Below are 23163 nucleotides of genomic sequence, written 5' to 3' on the forward strand. Positions count from 1 at the left end.
CATTATCAAACGTGTAATACACGGTGCCAAGGACGGGTAAAGCATGTAAAATGGCAACCGTGTACTTAACGAAAGTATATTTCTGATTTATTGTTAGTGTTTTTTTAATAAAATTCCCTGTCTCAGTACCTGAATCGCACAATGATTATTGTAACATCCTGTATAAATAAAGTACAAATAAAAAGATGTTTCTAGAATAAAAGATGATCTTACCATGCATCGTCCAACTCGGCTATACTTGGTTGCGTCTTCGTTCACTTGATAAATATAAATGTAATTATCCCTGGACCCAAGTGCCAACAGTGTTCCGTCTGGTGAAAATCGAACAACCTAAAAATAAAGCGTAAATTATACGATGTATAAATCAACGACTGGCGTCGGCGTGTTTTCCGCAAAAAATTGGAAAACTAGAGGATTGGATTTATTTTTGGTTTATTAGTGACACGTTACACACAAATGAATTTGCGTTAGAATATAATCATATAATTATTTTAAAAAATCCATTGTCTGAATATCGTGTCTGTCTATTAGCTCAGATAATTAAGATCCCTATATTATCTTCTAAACTATTAACAATATAATTTGAATAATTCCAATTATTCCAACAGATAACACTAACAAGGGGAGGACACCATGTGGTAGACACCGATTTTGATGAGCCTTGACACGATGGATCTATGTCGAAAATAAGTAAATAGGTGTCCGAGAGTTTTAGCCAATACTTAGGACTTAATAATAGAGATATTTACATGGAAATTATTAAAAATTTCATAGTGGTCGTGGGGTTTTAGTGGGTAAACATCCCATACTACCCTGGCGCCTGCGGGGGATACCCTTCTGGGGGCGTCGGGGTGCCATTTGAAGATTTCTCCAAATTAAAAAAAAAATTGTAAAAAAAAAATTTATAAAAAAATAATTTATTTAAAAATTTTTATAAATTTTTTTTAACGTGGAGACATCTTCAAAAGGCACCCCGACTCCTTCAGAGGGGAATCCCCCGGGGGCGCCAGGGTAGTGTGGGATTTTTACCCATTAAAACCCCAAGGTCACTATGAGATTTTTAATAATTTCGATGTAAATATCTCTATTATTAAGGCCCATTTGCAGAAACGCTCGGACACCTATTTACTTATTTTCTGTGGTGTCTACCACATGGTGTCCTCCCCTTGTAAGTATATTCCCTCTTTGTTGGCGAATGTGTTTAACCCTTGGACAGCGGATAGTTTGATCACACATCAGATGCATCCGCTCATTTTGACCCCTACTTCTATTCGTACTCATCTCAAAATAATTTATCATAGTAGACTTCAATCTTGTTATAATTTAAAATTCTTATAGCTTTCGAGACATAATACTAATGACAAGTAACATATGCAGTTTGATATTTAAGGTGGATCACAATGCGCCCTGTACCAGCCAGGTGAGGGTTAGTAGGATTTAAAAGTTTGAAAGTCAGTTTTTCGATTTACATAACACACTATATACCTGAATAGGTTCTGATCCATCGCTGTGATGAGTGTACAATTCTCGCGTTTCACTGTCGATCGCCAACCACTTTCCAGAAACGCATCCAACTACCATAACATTACCATCTGGCGAGAATTCAATGCTTTGTGCTTGTTCCTAGACGAACGACAATTAAGTTTAATCACCGAGGAACTATTACAGGAATGTAAAAGAAGAAGAAAGCTCATCTCTATAATACATAAATTGAAATAGATACAATGATGTCTTTAATTACTGTGTACTTCTAAATCATATTGCTACACATGCTAATGTCATATTTAAGTTTTGAAACCATTAATATCAGGTTGTATTAAGTATCGAATGGGTAAAATACAGCTCCTTGAGACCATGGATAGATAAAAGCTTCCTACTTCAAAAATTGCTTGTCTTGAAAATTATGAGTTAATGTAAGTAAGAGTATGCGTGCCATTAATTATTTACTAAATTACACCTACCATTTCATGGAAGTCACTACATAAAAAAGTTAAATAAAAAGTGAAGCAGCCTTGCACATTGATATTGAAATCGAATGATTTCAACTTTGTAAGCTGTACTCTAAAATAACGTAAGCACTTCAATAATAAAGGAACCCGCACTAACCCCGATGTCTTTACTCCAAACAACGGTGTGACTAAGACTGTCCCACATTTGCAGTAACCTGTCGTGGCCGGCTGTTGCGAATTGTGGCAATGTCGGATGAGCAGCAAGGCCCCAAACCTCTTCTGCGTGTCCCAACATGGCTGGATTGAATCCCATTCCCACGTCACCAACCAAAATACAATTTCTCGTGGTTCCAATCAACAGCTGGGAACCTCTACCCTCTGCAAGCGTTCGGATTCCCCCAAAGTGGTCCTCGATCTATCGAATAAAATTTACCATTTACTTGGAAGAACCTTTTCATGCGGTTGAAGAGAAAACACTTGTATTCTGTAACCGTGGTTCAGATTTTTACTGTTTCTTTACGTCCCATTATTATGGGCCTAGAAAGTTTGAAATTGTTTAACTTTAAAGTATTGCTTTGATAACTAAAACTTTATATAGATATATAGGGCATTCCAAAACTCAGGGACTTCAGACTTCCCGGCACGTGCAATATGCTGATGGAAAAAGCCATCGAAAAGTTCTTTACCGTTTTGGGATCCGAGGCTTCGTTCTTGAGATATTAACAGTTGAACATTAGCGGTGGAACTTCCGAAACGCGTAGTTTAAAGACGAGTCAGCTGAGCGCGCGGTAGCGTACGCTCGCACGCACACGCATGAGGCGCGTGTAGATGCAGACTTACACACGCAGTTGAGCCGGCCGCGCTGGTTCATTTTCACGGTTTGAACCAGCACGGTCGGTTTTAGTGTGTGTGTCTGCATCTATGCGTGCGTCCTGTGTGTGCATGCTAGGGGCCACTGCTCCGCACTCAGCTGTTTCGGCTTTAAACCGCGCGGCCCAGAAATTTGACCGCTAATATTGAACTGTTAATATCTCGAGAACGAAGCCTCGGATCCCAAAACGGTAAAGGACTTTTCGATGTCTTTTTACACCAGGATATTGTATGGCCGGAAAGTTCCTTAATTTTTTAGCACCCTGTATATATATCGAGCAATGACGAGGTTTTCAATGCGCATGCCAATATAAATTGAAGATGGAAATTTGGGCAGAGTCGCTGTCCACTTCGCTCCACAGCGGATTAGGATTAGCCCCACTCTTTTTCCCCAACTATTCCTATCAAACCTTATTATTGTTTGGTATGCTTAAGGATAAAGATCGTAAATGTAATAAATTTATAAATGATGGATTAAAGGAATAACTGTGAGTGTTCAGTGTAAGAAGGTGATTATTATTTATTATACATATATTAAGACAATATTTGCTGAGGCTTACTTGCGCTTCTCCTCCCGTTAAATTTAAGGATTCATCAAAGTACAATATTTTGCCATCTTTGCCACCACCAGTGACAATAAAACCGTCTTTCAGAACACAAATTGAAAATATAGAACCCTCGTGAATGTTCCTCGCCAGTTTGGAGATTGTATTTGTACCTGTATGATAATACATTTGTGAGTAAGGCTTATCAAAATTTTAAACGATATTAAAATAAGATTAAATGGAATTTTATTAAAAACGTTGTGTCTGAATCGAATATTCTACGATTGGCATACTCGAACGCAGCAGTGGTAGCAATATTAAACTAGGAAAACTATTTTAGTAAAAGTAATCAGAATAAATAATTAAAAACCACTTGTCATTACAGCCACTATATACGTAGGTACATTTGACTGCCAAAGGTGAATCGCTAATTTAAAATCCTATTAAATTGATTTCCAAATCAGTTTATATAGATTTCTGAGTTTATATTCTAGTTTATTTACGTTTATTACAATTATTTTTTAAACCTAATTCCATCAGGACTATCCTAAAAGTAAATTCTCGTAATTTAAATAATTCAAATTTAATATAATATATAATTAATTTAAACATAAATTTCTGAAAATTATTCCCACATTTATCTAAATTAAAATAGATCGAAGAAAATGAAAATAATATTGTAGCTCAATTTAGTTTAATTTAACGGGACGGACTGAAAAAAAAACTGTTTTTCTTACCTCTGCCCCAAACGATAATGTTACCGTTGCTGTCACCAGTCAGAACGTCGCCGTTTTGATTAAAAGCCACGCAGGTTACGTATCTCGGTTTCTCTCTGCTTTCGAAAATACCCATTCGCTTGTACAGCATACCTCCGTTATCGAGGGACCAAAAGGACACGTGTCCCTTTCCACAGGACACAATCTGGTTCCGTTCCAGCGGATGCCACTCAGCGCATACCACTGTGTCGACGGAGCACTGCAATTAACAATTCAACGGTCATTCATTCCCTGATCCGGTTTTGGTTTTGCAGACTCCGTGACAAGAAAGTATCTATCCTTGCAGTCACAAATAGGGTTGCGATTATTTATCGAATTCTTCTCTGCTCGAATATTTGAGTAGTCTGAGTACTTGAATATACATATATCGTACAAAATTCGACTATTGTAGTATTCGAATGAAATTCGAATATACATTCCAATCAGGGCTATACCCAAATATTGGAATACTTGAATAATTATCGAATTTGACACAAATATTTAAATATTCCAACATTCAAATAGTTAATAATTACACGGGAACATTCCAAAAATGAATCTATTTTTTATTCAAGCCGGGATAAACACAATATCAAAATATACTAAATAGGAACATAGTTTTTTTGTATGCTGAAATTAAACGGTTTAATTGGTCGTAATAATTCAACTAATTGCTATTTGTTGAATTGATTAACGGTTCAGACAAAAGTTATTCATTTTTAGATGTTGGATCGCGTTAGAAAATGAAAATTGCAGTATTTGAACATTGCAATATTCGAATACCTACTCGAATGGTCTCTAAATTATTTAATAATAATTCTTGTTATTAGCTCGCATTTTTCAAAAATTTCAAGTTATTCGACCAGGCGGGATTTTTCTAAACTTGCGCATCAAGCTACTTGAAATATTACGCGAATAATCGAGTACCATGTAAGAAGTAAGAATACTAACTTGTGAAATGGATTTACAATGATTTTGTATTTTATTGTACCGAGAAACTATGAAATAGTTCAATTCAAAGACAATATGTGTGGAAGAAAATCTGTTAAATGAAACGTGCCTTTGTCTCCGTCACTTTGGTACCCCGTTCTCCTTTCTGCCAGTCCCAGATCGAGATGTTGTGATCAGAAGTCTCATCGATCGCGCACAAATAATTTCCACCGTCTGCTTTGGAGAACGAGAGGCAACAGATGGATCCATCGAATTCTCCATTACCGATTACGCAAAGGGTGGTCAAGCTGACCGAATTCCATATTCTTATGTGTGGCTGAACAGAATGAACACATTAAAGCATGCAGCTCATATTTTTCTCTAACTGTCAGAATCATTTTTCCGTATTCCCAAAACTGAGAAATTGACTTTAATTTTAAAAGCTAAACTTTGTCGTAGAATTTTATTTTTCACATATTTACCATGGCATCTCGTCTATCAGTTCCACACACTTGACCAGTAGCAACCACTAGTTTATTCGGATGGATCGCTATGCTGAAATGTATGAAAAGAAACACAAAGTATACATCAATAAAATTAAAATTCATATTTACTATGCGTGCTTTAAAAAGTATGTAAATATTTTATGAACGTGAAATGATGTGAGACAATTAGGCAGTACTGTATTTATATGGCAGTTCAACCCTCGCTTGATAGATACAGGGAAGCTTATAGGGTAGATGTCCCATTTACTGTCAGTGTCCCTATTACTGCCACTTTATTTATTTCACTTTAAAAAAATGTAACGTATAAAGAATAGACGTATAAACAGTGTACTGTAATAATAAGAAAAACAGTCCCAATTTTATGATAAATTCTTTTTTACACTATTCTTACGTTGCGTGTTTATTAAGTAAAATAAATGAAGTGGCAGTAACAGGGACGCTGGCAGTAATTGGGACATTTATCCTAGGTGGCTCTGCCCTCGCTATGCCTGACCTGCCTAACGCACGTCGGCAGTAGTTTAAGTCCCTCGCGTCAGACGCTTTTTACGCGTAACTTCAAAATTAATAACTCGGCAACGAAGCCTCAAACGCAATTTCGTCATTCTTAGCTTTTCTTTTATTTTGGTATGCAGAAACACCTCCTAAAGTTTCTGACACCTGTTGCCGAATACCCTGCGCATAATGTACAAACTAAGAAATGCATCTTAACACCCTCTAGTGAGAAAATATATTTCTATCAAACTCCAACTTGGTTAGCCCTTTCCTATAAAAATATGCATTTGTATAAACTGTTGCAGTCTAATTGTTACAGTTCCACGCAATCATCACGGTGTGAATGAATTCAATCGACCTACCATTTTATGTCATCCGTATGACCCAAGTAATGCCTCTGACAGTGTTCCTCCATATTGTAGAGGACCACCACTGCTGCCACGAAGTAAACGATTTCCCCAGTTGGCAGCAGATGCAGATTACTTCGGCAATCCCTGCCCCGGTAACCGTAAACCCAGTCGAGTTTCAATTTGCTCTGGGGCGGTGTGCTGACTTTGTGAAGGTCGTAGGACTCCATTAGAGGTGTTGGAACGTAAAGGACGACGGGTCGCCCTCGCAGGTACATGCGGACGGTACTTTCCTCTTCGTTGTACTGCATATCTCTGGTGCTGCAAATAACAAACGCTTTGTCTGATCTCTTCCTTTTTTTTTTTTTAAATAAGTCCCCACCAAATATACTGAAGAAGAAGTTTCATTGCATGATTAGGTTATACTCGATGTTTAATTAGGTATGTACAGGGCGATTCACTTGGAATATCTCTGCTATTTTAAATATTAGGATAGGATTTAAATACAGGAATTTATGGTTTCGAGGGACACAATGTGATTATAATAGTTTCGTAATGGCTGCAAGGGTGAAATAAGTACATACATTCCAAGGTCAAGTTTCAAGGGTGGTTGTTTTCTATGGTGATATTCGATAGAGTGATAAATTCTTAGATGAAGAGTATTAGGATATTTGGTTCATAAACGAAAATTAGCAGTTTTTGAAATATTTAAGTTTCAAAGTAGTGTCCACGATGCTTCATTCATATTTCATACCACAATGGCGACTTCAGTTAACGAAGTCGGATAGACATAAGTATGTTGAGCTAGGTCTGGGTTAGGTGGTCGTATTTTTCAGGAAATTGAAACACAAATTTTATATGAAAAACCATTTCTTTTTATATATTAAATAAGATTGTGATATACTAAGTACCTCTCTGATCTGCTGAGTTAATTTTAAAATTTTATTTACGTGCATGAAGCTGAAGGAAACTGTAATCAGATATTGCAACTGAAATTCCAATATGAAAAAAATGGGAAGACTTTTTACCCAGTACTAATCGTACAGTTTAAAATAAGCTACGAATTTAATTGCTGTTATAGAATGAGGTAGTGTATTATAGCTAGAAATTAATATATCTTAAATTATGAAGCGTGATAACTTAATGATGAAATGATTCTGCCATTATTTTTTATGAAATTAATAACTAATTTGTTTATGAACTTGTAAGGGTTAATGCATAAAATTTGATAATAATTTTATTATTTCAATATTCATTCGATATTAACCCTTCGTCGTCACACCTTATAATCACAAGTTGGTCACAGGGGGTTCACTGTACCCCAGCGTCATTTTTTCGAGTTACCATTTTCGTATTTTTGAATTTTTTAACTTTTCAGTGACAATTGTACGTTCGTAATACTTATACAATCGTGGTCTAACAGTCTTTTTCCAGAAATGTAAATTTTGATATGATAAAATTTGTAGTTGAAAATGAGCGATTATCCACGGTTGTGGGAAAAAAGCGATTTTTTAATTTTTTTTTTCTTGCGATAAATCCCCTTTGGAAGTCGTAAAGACACGACATTTTAACTCGAAAATTATTCTTGGGGTACAATACACCCCGTGTGACCACGAAGGGTTAACACTCGTGTAAAACAAACAATTTTATTGAATTTCAATATTATTATGTAGTGGGAAGATTTAAGTAAATAATGTGTTCAAGTATAATAACAGAATATGTTAACAGACCCTGGGTTTACAGGCACTAGAAACAGAGAATTCTATTTGCCTTTCACTTTTTTATTACAGTTATTACTATAGGTACTTGCATTACCCATTAAATTTGTCTATGCCTCCACAACTTTTTAACTACCATTTACATATTCTCTGATACATATTATTATAAATAGTGCTTTTATTATTACTTGTAAAAATACAAATTTTCAAAACGGCGTGAATGCGAAAAACACAAATATCAATTTAAATCCCACAATTTTCTCTATGAATCCCAAACATTAATTAACAGTTAATATTGAACAGTGCGTCTTAAAATGTTACTTAATAATTAAGCAAGAGTTAGAGTAATTACTAAACATTGCCATCGTATAGTATCAATTTACAACACAGTAATTAACAATAGCTAATTTTGAGTAATATAGTACTGGAAAATAGTTGGAAGCATGAGAAGTTATAAACAACCATAAACCTAAACAACTTAATCAAAATAATCCATGGCAGCAAATAAAAATCGTAATACTCTTGCACACTATATATTGAAACTTTCACATTGCAGTCTCTTTTTCATCATACATTTCAAGGAATCATAATTTTTAAGTGTTAATATTGTTAATATACAAATCCGATATATCTTCGGTCAATACTTTCAACTTCACGCCTATCTGCGGTTCATCAACTTTCGCGTCAGTAGATGCTACACACAGGCTCTTCATTCCCTATCGAAACACTTGTCACACCAGCAAACAGATTTTGTACTTATCAATTCAATATCTGCCGGTTGATAAGAATATCGCACGGCTTTTAAAAACAAATCTTGCCTTCACAGATGTTACGTGTGGCAGACTCGAGATCTGATCCTGACCGATCGAAATTGCAGAACTTGCCGCGTGACGATATGCTCTCGAAACCGACACAGAGTGACTCACGCGCGCGCGACTCCACTTTTATTACTCGACGAAGCCGTAGTTTCGCGCGTTACCACGTTACGTCACTTTTGCCGCGCGTCTGTTTTCCTTGACAGAATTACAATCAAGGACGCTCTGCTGTTCAGCACAAAATTTACGATTCACTGGAGAAACCTGCCCAAAACTGATCATTTCGCAAGAGCGCTAATGAACCCCCATTTTTCAATTTGGGTTTTTTCGAAGTGATTGCCAGGACTTTTCACTTTCGTGGCATCCATGCACCACATTGCGTGTCAACTGTACACGTACTGAGGCAGTGTTTACTGTTTATACCTATTGTACCTTCATCGATGGATTTAAGGGGAGGTTCTGGTCTAAATGTCGATTTTTTTTAATTTCATTTTTCGAATGTTCAATCTTTTAGGAATACGTGTTTAAAAGGATTTGTTGAAATTCTTAAAATTCCCGAAGTTATAGGCATTTGAGTAGCGGCAAATGCATGGGCAACAACCGTCCACTCCGGCGCTCACGTAAAACTTCAAATGCGTTTTTCTTGAAACAGTGTTCTCAAAACGGTGGGACCTGTATCTTCAAAAGTTATTATCCGATTCGACTGAAACTTTTTTTATTTTGAAGATTATTCTTTTGGCTAGGGGGGGGGGCTAAAAAATTTACAAAAAGTTGAAAATTTATAATTTTCAAAGGCGATGAAAGGACGAATAATACAGGGAAAAGTGAATTCAAACTTGAAGTGTCGTTATTTTCTAAAAAAAAATGTAATTTTGTAATTTTTTAGTCCCCTCCCCCTAGCCAAGAAAATAATCTTCAAAATAAACAAGGTTTCAGTTGAATCGGATAATAACTTTTGGAGATAGAGGTCCCACCGATTTGGATCAATTTTTTGACGCCTTGACTTTAACGACTCCCCAAGGCTGTCTGCAATGATAAATTATAAAACAAAAAATATATTTCTATAATCTAAGACATCCTTAATACAATGCGACAAGTCCCATTAAATTATATATAGTAGTTTTCCTTTAATTAATTCCTAAATATCATCTATTTTTTTGGGCTCTAGACCAGAACCTCCCCTTAAGGCCGCGTCCAGGTCTGAACCGAACGGCGAACCGAACGCCACTTGAGACTCCCTATAGGTCTGCGCACACATATCAGTTCCGTGTCAGTACTGTTCCGTCGTGCCAGTGGTAAGAAGAAGAGACCCTCTATGCCCCTCATCTTCTTACCACTGGCACGCCAGAACGGTACTGACACGGAACTGACAAGTGGGTTTAGACCTTAATGCCGCGTTCCTACGTGTGGAACGTATATTTCTAGCGATTTTCGCCAGTTTAGACAGAGTCTCGTGGCTCGCGACAGCTGAAGATTGAAGGACAGGGAGTGTATAGTCCCTCAACGACCACCTCAGTATCTGGAACGGACCCTAAGTCTTCCACTGGTCGCCCACCTCCGTATCTCGTACGGCCCCTCCGTTTTCCACTGGTCGCCTGCCTCCGTATCTCGTACGGACCTTAAAACCGTATTTCCTATACCGCCCGGGAAAACAGTGGAGGTTTTCGTTCCGAGGACCCGGACCTCACGGTCAGTTTTTCGTTTCAGGAGTCGGTCGTTGAGGGGTTAGAGTAGTGCAGACCAAAGGTTTGCCTGCCATATGACACCGAGGAAGGGACCTCGGGACCCTCGACCAAAGGAAAGTCAAGCTCGCCGAGATGTTCGGGCTGATCCCAGCCGATGTCGGTAAAGTCCCGAACCATCAAAGGAATGGCTCACTCACATAGGGTAAACAACTGTAGTGGTGCATCCCTGTCCCTCGCTCCGCCATGACTTGTTGTTGTGCTTGCCATTAGGGATGTCAAGAAGTTTGAAGAAGTAAGACAAGTTGGTGATAAACGAAGAGTGTCCCACAGACCTTCCCAAGCGTACCTAAGCCTACGGTTCGAAATGTCTACGGGACTCTCAGAATAGTTTCACCGTGCGCATATCTGCATGTATTACCTTTGGTCTGCACTACTCTAAATATTCTCTGTCCTTCAATCTTCAGCTGTCGCGAGCCACGAGACTCTGTCTAAACTGGCGAAAATCGCTAGAAATATACGTTCCACACGTAGGAACGCGGCATTAAGGTCTAAACCCACTTGTCAGTTCCGTGGCAGTACCGTTCTGGCGTGCCAGTGGTAAGAAGATGAGGGGCATAGAGGGTCTCTTCTTCTTACCACTGGCACGACGGAACAGTACTGACACGGAACTGATATGTGTGCGCAGACCTTTAGGGAGCCTCAGGTGGCGTTCGGTTCGCCGTTCGGTTCAGATCTGGACGCGGCCAAAAGCAATATTCGAAAGTATAGGATTTAAAGTTTGTTTACGATAGAATTCAAGAGATATGGAGTTTATTGTGTGATTCAAGCTTTAAAGATAACTTCCTTGTAAATGAGGGATGTCTGATCTTTAATGGATGAATTTGAAAAAAATGTGTGATCGTTATTTATATTTTAGTCGGGCAAAAATCTGGAAATCTGTCCTTCGAGAATTTTATATTCTTTGAGTCGTATTAGTTTGATTAACGGGTTATATCTAGTCAGGCCGCCAAAAAGAGGCGAATATTTGTGAATTTTTTTTGAAGAAGCGGAAGCATATATTTTTTCAAAACTTTTTGCGCTGAAAAGAGAAATATTTAAAGAACATTCAGTAATTTTTTCGTAGAAAAATATTTAAGTTTATAATAAAGTAACAACCGACATCCAAGAAGCTTTTTTAATAAAATTTTCGTGCAAAAATCACCCGAAAAAAATCATGATTTCAACTTTAAATAGCTGCCATTTTGTTTTAAATTAATATTTCGGAAAATTCTCTCCGCCAACCTGAGGACACATTAATATACTAACGAAACCTTTTTTGTTTTTTGATTTTAGATAACCTGGTTCCGAATGGCAGTGCTCACTACAAAACCAAATTTTTAAAAATGCTTCTTGGATGTCGGTTGTTATTTTATTATAAATATAAATATTTTTCTACGAAAAAATTACCAAATGTTCTTTAAATGTTGCTCTTTTAAGCGCAAAAGGTTTTGTAAAAATATACGTTTCCGCTTCTTCAAAAGAAATTCACAAATATTTGCCTCTTTTCGGTCGCCTGACTAGGTATAACCCCTAAGGGGGGATTCTCGTATAACACCTGCCGAAATTTATGAATTTTTTTGGAAAAAAATGTTGTTGATATTGCATTAAACTCTTTTGGGATATAAGGAGGCACCTTCAAACTTGTAGAATTTATTTTTTTTATGTAGATCCTTCGTATAATTTATTAATTATTGTGGAATCGTGTTAACCTTTCGACGATGAAGAAGAAATTTTTTTGTTAAAGTTAAATAATTTGCGCTGGAACTGGACCTAAAATTTTAATTTTAGTGTTTATTTATAATACTTTTTTTCGGCGATATAAAAAATAATATGAAAAATTTGTTAAGGAAAAAACTTACTTTTTCTTTCAAACGCTATAACTCTTTCAATTTTTCATTTATTTTCTTTAAAGTGGACCAATCCCAATGTAAACTGTCTATCTTTAGAAACTTCTACTTTTTTTGCAATCAGATGACTGTGATAGGTGTTACACTTCCCGCCAAGAAGGAGTTACATCGTCGAAGAGGTTAGCATGATTCCACAATAGTTAATAAATAATAAGAAGGATCCACATAAAAAAAATCTACAAGCTTAAAGATGCCTCCTTATATCCCAAAAGAGTTTAATGCAACATTAACAATAGTTTTTTAAAAAGAAATCACAAATTTCGGGGGCTGTTACATCCACATAATCCGAAGGTAGAAATGTTTTGAAATAATGGAAGCCTTATTAACTTTTGCGTAGGGAGACTTGAATAATTATTGAAGGAACAAAGAAATCTAAAAAAATTTGTATGAAACTTCTATCTTCATTGCAGTTTTTAAAGCAACTACCAGTAATAAAAAGTGAGGAGAAATTTATTTGTATTTTGTACACAATGAGGGAGGAGTTGCAGTAAAAATTGCAACGGAACAATTGTTGTTGAATTTCTCTTTATTCTTCTGAATTTGAGGAAGCTTAAAGCAACCAGAAAACAATTTAAAACTTGTAGTTTTACATATTTGGGCACGGATAGGCGTGGACTTTCAAAAACATCATTTATCACAATCTGGTTGCACAAAGTGACCCCTGATGACGATATTGAATGCCTAATAAGTTTCATAAAAATGGGTGATTGTTACTAGGGTTTATACAAAAACCGACTTTTGAAAATACCGGTTTTTGAATTCCACTATTCCCAAAAAAAAACAGTTAAACCGGTTTTCAATTTTTCACAAAAAAATATATAATTAAAATAGTAAATAAATATTTGTACTTAGTTTTAAAATGTTCAGTTTCCTTAATATTTATGGAATTACAAAAATATAACAAAATGAAATATACTGTACCTATACAAATTCAAATAAATAAATAAAAATTAAATTAACTGAAACCCCTACAATTTTTTAGTTCATTTAATATTTATGGATCTACCAAAATATAACACAATAAAATAGACTGCATACAAAACCAAATGGAAAAAAAACTAAAATCTGCACAAAGTATACATTTTTTACAGTTGTACCAATTTATAAATCTTTATTTCATTTAGTATTTTTCTTTAAAAAATATGAACTCATAAGTACAGTTTTACAGTAATGAGTAAACTGTTACATACTACAATATGCTTGTTAACGTTTCTAATTAAATAATTAATTCATCCTGCATATTAATTCTAATATATAAACCCGTTTTTTTACATTTAAAACCCGGTTTTCGAATTTTACAAATTCATAAATAAAAACCGGTTTTTAAATCCGGTTTTTAAAAACCGACAAACCCTAATTGTTACTTTCTAAGGATTGCCTCTTGCAAGTATCTAACAAGGGAGCATATCGAAGTGAAAATTGTCGATTTTGGTGCGACTTTGGTAGACAGTAAGTAGTTCTTTTTTTGCACAGCTGCATTCGTTATTATAAAATACCCAATTTTGCCATTTACACCGTTATCCCAGGTCTAGTAGATTCCAAGATATTGATCCAAACATGTTTTGCAATCTCAACTTTGAGGGCAGTTTTCACCCCTTCAACACGAACGTCAGCTACTAAAAAAAATACGTGTAAAATATTTTTGTAAAAACTACTTTCAATGAAAGTCGCATAAAAATCAGCGATTGTCACATCGATATGTTCCGCTGTAAGTCTAAATAAATACCACGAAAAATTATCGGTCAGAAAGCGAGTTAGTAGAGCGCGTAGAGGGACTTCTTTTTTCGCGAATTTTTTGCACAGCACCCAAGGTCTGCTAGAGGCATCGCGTACCATGAAACCGAGGATTCACAGTTGTAAAAGTAGGTACAGGAATCACGATTCACTTTCTTCAGAGGACGTAGCAGTGGCACGCCCCTCTCTCACTGAATGAGCCATTATCCATGAGACTTTCGTGCCTGTTGTTTTCAACCTGTGCTTTACAGGGTATAATTCCCTGGCTTATCGTATCCAAATCTACAAACCAGGGTTGCAATCGTTTGCACTTTTTATGCATGTCTGCCCCCCTCCTTCACCTCGTGCGGCGATTTTAATGCGAGGTTGCGCGTGACGCCGTGCAATCGCATGCCAAATACCGGTTTGTACTCGTGTCTCTTCGTTTAACGCGGAATTTGTAATTGCATTCCTTGCGCCAACCTTTACTTCCCAAACGGGGGGAAGTTAAAGTCTCTAATAAATCGATTGGTTTTCTTTTTCGTGATTTTTCAGATTTTATTTTTTCTGGGATCTTAATTTATTGCTTAATCGTAGGGCATTTTTTGGCAACTCTTCCATTGAAGAGGTTTGCTTCCGTTTCACTGAAACTGTAGTTGTTTACTGCGTTTTCACTTTAAATATTGTATGGATTTACTGGGTTCTATCAATTCGTGTGTAAGCTCTACTTTCGGATAGGCTGTCCTAAGTCTCATTACGGTACGCGTGACCCTATTTATAGTTGCTGCGAAAGGGCGAACTCTTTCTTCTCCTGTTTAGACCTTTTTACCCGACTGCGGCACGCAAAGGAGGGTATTGTGTTTATCAGGCTATGTATGTATGTCCATGTTACGCGCTAGAGTCAGTACGGATACACCGATTTGGACAAATCAGGTGTCTTTAGAATTGTCTTGACGTTCCGAATGTTATAGGATATACAAAAAATAAAATAAACATTAAAAAAATTTAAATAAAAATTTAAAAAATTAAAAAACCCGACTGCTTAAAAAAACATTAAAAAAATTAAATTAATAAAAAAAACATTAAAAAAATTAAATTAAAAATTAATTTTTAAAAAATTTTTTTAAGCAGTCGGGTTTTTTAATTTTTTTAAATTTTAATGGGTCGCTTCAACGACTCAAGGCGCAAGTGATTAGGTGAGCTAGAGCCTAAACTAACATAGCGTTATTGTTACTTTTACCTTTGCTATTATTATTTTTCCTCTCTCTTTTTTTGAATTTTTTCAATAGAAAATCAAACCACATCTCTATGTCTTTATGTATACATCTCTTTCTTTTTTGTTTAAGGCAGTTTTTATGTATAAATCTTATTCTATGCTCTACTCTTGTGTGCATACCGCGAAATGACTGTGTGTATATTTTTCTCGTCCGTCATATAGACTTATTATTACTCTTACTTAGCTATATGTTTTTTTTTGTAACTAAAGGGTGCGTCCCGTAAAATAAATAAATAAATAAATAGAATAATTATTATTCTCTTTTGCTTTCGATTGTATTTCTTCTGCATTTGTATTCTTTGGTAAAAAAAACGAGCCAAAGGAATCGATGAATCATCTGAATTTTTGCGATTTTGAAAAAAGAAATTTTCTTAAGTTTGGTATCTATAGGATTAAATTTCCCGTGAAATTAAGCACTATGTTCATTTTAGTTGTAGAATAATATCTTTAAAACGTTATGTGCCCATATAGTGTATAAATTGAATCTTATTTAATTTTGAGTTGAATCAATTTTAAATAGTATTTAAAATAATTAAGTTTTAAAATTTATTACTGCAATTACATTCATATTATTTTTGTTACATAAAATTGGAGTATCTCCAATTACAATGAACATATATAACTTAACGAACTGTACATCAAATACAATATTTAAATTTATATGCGTGCCAAGACAACTTTTTGTATTACTGTTAATTGAAGTATTTTATATGAATGACAGATTTTAGAAGATTTAAAATAATAATAAGAGAAATAGATTTAAAAAATTATTCAACAAAATATATTTTAATATTTAATTCTCATACTTCATTATTTTATGTCAACTACCCAAAAAAATTGTTAGGATAATTTTTTTGATTATATATTAGTTCTCATGTGTACTGTGGAGACTCAATTAAAAGGAGTAAGTATGTATATACCCAATGTATTTTCAAAACTAATTTCCTGGAAAATGAAAGCTTGCACAAGAAATTTTATTCAGAAATTTTTAATTCTCTTTTGCGAATTTAGTTTACTCTTAGATTTATACTCTACTTTTAAAATTACATATTACATTAAGCTACGTATCAATAATATTGAAAATGCAAATTATGCTAGATTTACCTGATTCAAACACCAACAAACGTCATCCCAAGTAGAAAATCCATCAGGATTGTGAACGAATTTCGTATATAGGAACAAAATATAAGTAAAAAAAAATACACTTTACTATATTACTTAAAATGAATATTGACATATATCATCATAATGTAATTTTCTCCAACCCTTTCTTCAGCTTCGTGAAATTTTCAGTTTTACCATGGAGAGTGACTTAATAATCTTGTAAAACAAATCCTTCTTCCAAGTACTCGAAGACAAATACATAAACTTCCCTACGTCAAAAATTCAGTGTAATGTCCAAAAATACTGGAAAATTCCACGATACGAGATTCCTCCGCAACACGAAACCACCTATAAAAGTAGCAAACAGACGAGCATGCTGGATACCCTATTCCGCACGTTCTAAATAACACCAATTTGCACTTCTAAGCAACACTAAACGTAGCTTCTACGAAACAGGTAAAAATATCTGAAACCTTCCTTGAAAGTTAAGTGGATTTCAGGATTTTGATAGCGGACAGCCTGAAAGACATATGCCAAGCAACGTCTTCCTTTCACAAACGAAAAAGAAAGCCGTGTTCGCGATAATGTGCTGGCATCGGGCAGGCATTCGCTGTTTAAAATGAAAATAGATCTTTCACGGTTCTCGCGCCAAAGCATTATACATGCATGCCTTTCTTCGTTCCATTCTGGACTCATCAGCGCCATGGGTCTTGCGCGTATACCTATGTATGCGAGGTCGAATGCCGAAGGTAACTTTTATTATGGTAATTAACGGCATGCTATGCGGTAGTAATACATATCGTTTCGTTTCGAACTCACTACTGAGGTCAGCAATTGCTCGTTCAACACGTTTCCTTCGTCAATGATTGCTCGATGAACGGTTGTAACAGTACCTATGTGATTATTATTTACAGCATGGTTCCGTAATGATATTAAAGTGCTCTGTGGAAATGGTAGGTTAGTTGTAATCCTCAGGCGACGATTAAAAGATATTGAATTAAAAAATGTTTAGAATAGTTTTGGAACTATTTAAATTATTATTCAATTTTCTGGTGTTTTATGAGTACTTTAATGTGAAGAATGTCGCAGTACAGTGGTCCCCGGATTATTGACATGCTTTTCTCCCCGGATCATCGGGAAAGACCTACCCACCCCCCACAGTTTTGCTTCCTCGGTGCGAGCGAGGGCCTGCGGTCCCGGATAGACCGCCCGTTCACTGCCGAGAGCAATAAAACCGTTGGGTCAGGTAAAATACCCAGTAGAGAAAAATAAAATGTTCATGTTTTTGATAAATGTTGATGAAAGTATTACTAATGAATTTTTTAGGATTTCTCAATGAAAATGAGTTCAAATATGGAGAGATTCGGTCCATTTTTAGTGAACGTCGCTGCGTTCACTAAATGTTGTAATTCACACACTGGAAAGTGTCTCCTTTTTAAAATTATTACACACTATGTAATAATGCAGAAGAGAATTTGAATGGAGAATATCAACGACTTCGCCAAATTGTAAAGTGTTTGCTGAAGATTGCTCAAATGCAGCCTCATTTTCGTCGACGTAACCTCACCAATCCATCGGTAATACTCCCAGCAAAGTGTAATCAGTAATATGAAAATTTTCATATTCAATACTGAATCTCAAAAAAAAACGTTGCATAATTTGGACCGGTCCAATTTAAGAAACGTTAGGTGGTTCAATTCAAGAAACTAATCCTTCATAAAAAATTACACCCATTCGAATTTAAAATTTACCCATCAATCAAGAGCTTATATGAATTGGAGGAAAAATTACACCAAATTTCCATGCTGTTACTAACAAGGCAACACCGCGAACCCGGACTCACCGATTGGAACGCAACTTTGTGGGTTTTTAGAGTGACTCAAAACAAGAACAACGGTGTGTTTCATTTGGGCCTTATTGCCCTTTAAGGGGGTGAAAACTAACCTCAAAGTCGAATTGGCACTTCCACTTTTTCGCGTATAACTCTCAAAGTACAACAGACAGAAAAAAATGTTTCAAACAAACATTTAATGGTGCAACAAGCGCTACAAACTTCCGTTAACAAAATTTTGAAAAGAGTTAAAAAAAATATATGACTGACGAAGAAAAACTCTTTTCAAAATTTTGTTAACGCAAGTTTGTAGCGCTTATTGCACCATTCAACTTTTGTTTGAAACATTTTTTTCTGTCTGTTGTACTTTGAGAGTTATACGCGAAAAAGTGGAAGTGCCACTTTGACTTTGAGGTTAGTTTTCACTCCCTTAAGGGGAGATAGGGCCCAAATGAAACACACCGTTGTTATTGTTTTGAGTCACTCTGAAAACCCACAAAGCAACATGTGAGCTACAACACATGCTAAGAGATAACTATTGCTTACGTCAATTTATATATAAATAATAAAGACTATATACTGTGTCATATAAGAAGGAACCTGCGCATAGACCTGTTCTGCGCTACTATTGGCTATACCCCAACCAACGCTCCCTCGGAGCCAATGAGCTCATTCTACATGCGTGAAACGGGTTCCTTTTGGTATGACAAGGAGATTATAGTCCAATTAATTTAGGATCCGGTCCGAATTAAGGAACTTTTCCCTACGCGACAAATAAAAAAAATTGTTATTTAGAGATAAACCAATATTCCAGAAAGGAAACTTAAGTAGATAAATGAACACAAAACTTTACATTCGACACGTGGTGGCTGGTATGGCGATCAGTGATCGCCGATCACACACAGCCTGCGCGTTACTGCAAACCGTCGGTACAGCTATCCTCCCCTTGCTCGATCAGTATTTACAGTATTTACGTATATATTAGGGCGGAGCGGAAAATTCAAATTTAAATTTTCGCCTATATAGTGTGATTATATAATCATTTTTAGGAGAAGAAGGAACCTGCAGATATGAATATTTTCCCAATTTTTTTTACAGTTGTGTTTGGTTAAACAAAAGGCATCCCGCAACCAGGCCAACTGAAAATTCAAATTTAAATTTTCGCCTATATAGTATCGCTCCGCCCTAATATACATACAGTATTGCCGGCGCGAGCTCGACTGCTTCGCATCCTCAACAAAAATGAAAAAAAAAAATAGGTTTTGTATGTATAGACTATACACTTTAATAAAATCGCCTTCATTTATATCCATTTTACGGGTGCCGCTTAGTGTAATTATATATAATTTACCATAAAATATACGATAACATGCTAATCCTGTTAGGCTCTTTTAACAAAATCCAATTTATTGTGCACATAAACAGAAATTATCTTTGATAACGGATAGTTAATATATATGTATAACCACATCTAGCAAAGGACCGTCATAATCGTGACTAACTTCTCCAACCATCAGATTAATTCAACATAAAAGAAAATGATGCCGATGCATAGGCATCGTAAATTAATACCAGAATATCGTACCCAATCTCGCTTCAGGTAATTAACTGTCGCCTCGTAAACCATTTAGGAGTTCCATAAAGTTTGCTCAGGTTACCCGACAAATAAGCGAAAATAAGTAACGCATAACTCTCAGCAACCACGTAAAAGAAGAAAAAAAATTCACGAGGAGGCGCGCGCGAACGAAACACCACCGTGCCTTAGACCACTCACCTGCAAGTGGTTAAAAAAGTGCATATTTAAAGCTGCGTTACACGCAGGGGGCTACCACTCTCATTTGCGATTTTGGAACAGTGTTTCAACTGCCACCTAGGCAGTCCCAATTTTTTCGAACTAAAATTCAATATGGCCGTGATCACGTGTTCATGATTCATCTGTACTGTGTTCGCACTGTACGCCATTGATGTGCATTGCATGGCATTTGTGAATTGTTGGTTGATGCGAGCTAGTACCGTACGAAACCCAAACAATCCTATGGAAAAATAAGTTTTATAAAATCAGTTTGACAATAACAAGTATGTATATAGTTGAATATATATTTTTAATGTAGTATATGTAGAATATCTTTTTAAATTATAACGTTTTTTTATAGAGCTATGTCACGACATATACTACATTAAAAATATATATTCAACTATATACATACCTGTTACTGTCAAACTGATTTTTATAAACTTATTTTTCGATGGGATTGTTGATAGGATTGATGTGTCTGTTCCAGCCTGTAGTACAGATGAATCATGAACACGTGATCACGGCCATGTTGAATTTTAGTTCGAAAAAATTGGGACTGCCTAGGTGGCAGTCGAAACACTGTTCCAAAATCGCAAATGAGAGTGGTAGCCCCCTGGTTACACACGTGCTCGGCGCACGTGGTTCGTTCGCTCGAGGCTTAAGCGAATGACGTAATGTAGAACTTTAAAAAAAAATTCTGTTTCCATTTTCACACAATTTAGAATATGAGAAACATGTTTTTAAAGAGTTTCACTAAAACTTGCAGAAATAATGGAACTATCGCTGTTTAATGTTGCAGAAATTTTGTTAAAACTGTTCAAATCCTAGCAAAAGTACAGCGCTACAATTTTATTACAGAGATTAACATGTGTCTACGTTTATCAGAGAAATCAAAATGACAAACTTTTAAAAAAGTCTGTAATACGGGGGGAAATATGTTATTTACATAATGCAGTGAAAGTCACGGAAAATCTCGAAAAATGCAGGTATAAATTTGAGTTCTTTTTACAGGAACTGACAAACCAATCGTTTTAACTGCTCGAGTAGTGTAAAACGCAATTTCTGTTACCAAATCTTCTGAGGTGGCTGACATGACTTTAGGGAAAGCTAATGGACACACCAACTTGAAAGTTTGTGTAAATATAAAGTAAATGTCTCTTGGTCGCACGAACTGCACAGAATGCGATATTTTGAAATGGAATATTTTTTTTTAAATTAAAAACTTGAAAAGAGTGACCCAAAAATGAAGCCCCTTTTTGGTCCCACGATTTTGGAACTGAATTTTATGCGAAACGATACCTTATGATGAGACATCAATCACACGAAATTTTCAAGTTGAGGTGACAATTAGTTTCTGAGATATGGGAGGTTAAAGACGTGAAAATTCGTTAAGGCGTCGGCCCATACGCTTCGATGTACGGACTTCTATGTCAGTCCGATATTTTAAACAATTATTTCCAGGGGTTTTGCTGACTGCTAACAACGAATTTGAACTTAAATTTTCAAAATTCACAAAAAAAAATCAAAATCAAGAAAGCTAAATGTCTGTGTAGTGGGTGTTTTTTTAAAAATATATCGCCCCAATTTTGAAAATCTAAGTTCAAATTCGTTGTTAGCAGTCAGCAAAACCCCTGGAAATAATTGTTTAAATTATCGGATTGACATAAAAGTCCGTATAATCGAAGCGTATGGGTTGACCCCTTAACGAATTTTCACTTCTTTAACCTCCCATATCTCAGAAACTAATTGTCACCTCAACTTGAAAATTTTGTGTGATTGATGTCTCATCATAAGGTATCGTTTCGCATAAAATTCAGTTCCAAAATCGTGGGACTAAAAAGAGGCTATTTTTGGGTCACTCTTTTGTAAGATAAAGTCGACCTGCCTTCTTTAACCCGTGAGCAGCAGAGGAGCCACTTTGACCAATAATATTACATAATTTCGTTCATACAATTCTCAAAATAAGCTTTTATATTAGATTTGGTGCTTTTATTATCTAAAATTCTTATTTTCTCAAAGCAGTAGATAGTACTGATAAGTAGGTAATATTTTCGGGTGGATCCAAACGAACCCTGCGTTTTACTAGGCAATTTTTAAAATATCACAATTACTGTAATTTTGAATATTTTTCATTTACTGTAGTTCGGGCGACTGCTACACGCACTCAGAATAACATTGTTTGTTTCTTAATTTCAGACCGTAGGGAGCATACAAATTTTGTAAATCAGGCATACACTTCTTTTTAGTACCGCGTATGCAACAGTTTATATTTTGAAAACGATTACGTATATTCGTACGAAATAATTTTTGTAACTTAGTAAGATACGTATAAGGAAAGGTGCCAAAATTCAGGTTCATATTTTAAAGAGTTTCTATCGCATAAAATTTGAAAGTCGACACTTTTAGAGTGCTCACTCTGCATGGCCCCTTCAATGGACGAGAGTAAAAGGGAGAATGTCGGAATGCGAAAAAGACGTGTTTATTTACCCGTGTTTCACGTTGTTCAGCGCCGGGGGCTTGAAGAGGTTGAACAGAGACTTGGTGGATGCTGACAATCTATAATGAACGAAAATGCAAACGAAAACCATGCGGTGCAATACAAAGTGTAGAGAAACAGAGATAAAAAGTAACAATAGGTACAGTAGAGGAGGAGCATTGTGACGGGTCGATAGTGTCGATTTTCCATGCGATTTACACTCTGTTTCCCGTGACGAGGGGAATTACGTGCTTCCGCTCGCGTTCTCTCGATTCAGTTGGCTTTAAAGGGAAGCTTCAACGGGTAGCAAATGGAGACCAACCAGGAGACACTTGCTCGCTTTTCAAGATTAATGAGCTGTGAATTCAGGAAGTGAATTCGCGTCGGCGTACGTAATCGATAGTTCGTTG

The 23163-nt window shown here is 35.9% G+C and overlaps 1 protein-coding gene across 5 annotated transcripts in view; it reads right to left on the reverse strand.

Moving 5' to 3' along the window:
* The window catches only part of LOC143374550 (echinoderm microtubule-associated protein-like 2), a 129395-nt gene that overhangs the window by 15187 nt on the left and 91045 nt on the right, over positions 1-23163 (reverse strand). For 3 of the 5 annotated variants that reach the window (XM_076822759.1, XM_076822758.1, XM_076822760.1), the window contains exons 7-15: positions 22765-22833; positions 6410-6715; positions 5532-5604; positions 5180-5386; positions 4102-4339; positions 3380-3537; positions 2107-2364; positions 1486-1623; positions 214-330 (exon numbers count right to left, since the gene is read on the reverse strand). In XM_076822759.1, the coding sequence (XP_076678874.1) occupies positions 214-330; positions 1486-1623; positions 2107-2364; positions 3380-3537; positions 4102-4339; positions 5180-5386; positions 5532-5604; positions 6410-6715; positions 22765-22833 (1564 nt within the window). The remainder of the gene's footprint in view (positions 1-213; positions 331-1485; positions 1624-2106; positions 2365-3379; positions 3538-4101; positions 4340-5179; positions 5387-5531; positions 5605-6409; positions 6716-22764; positions 22834-23163) is intronic. The other 2 variants (XM_076822762.1, XM_076822761.1) reach the window with 1 other exon arrangement.

The sequence above is a fragment of the Andrena cerasifolii genome, chromosome 11 (genome assembly GCF_050908995.1).
Source record: "Andrena cerasifolii isolate SP2316 chromosome 11, iyAndCera1_principal, whole genome shotgun sequence".
In the NCBI taxonomy this organism is placed as follows: Eukaryota; Metazoa; Arthropoda; class Insecta; order Hymenoptera; family Andrenidae; genus Andrena; species Andrena cerasifolii.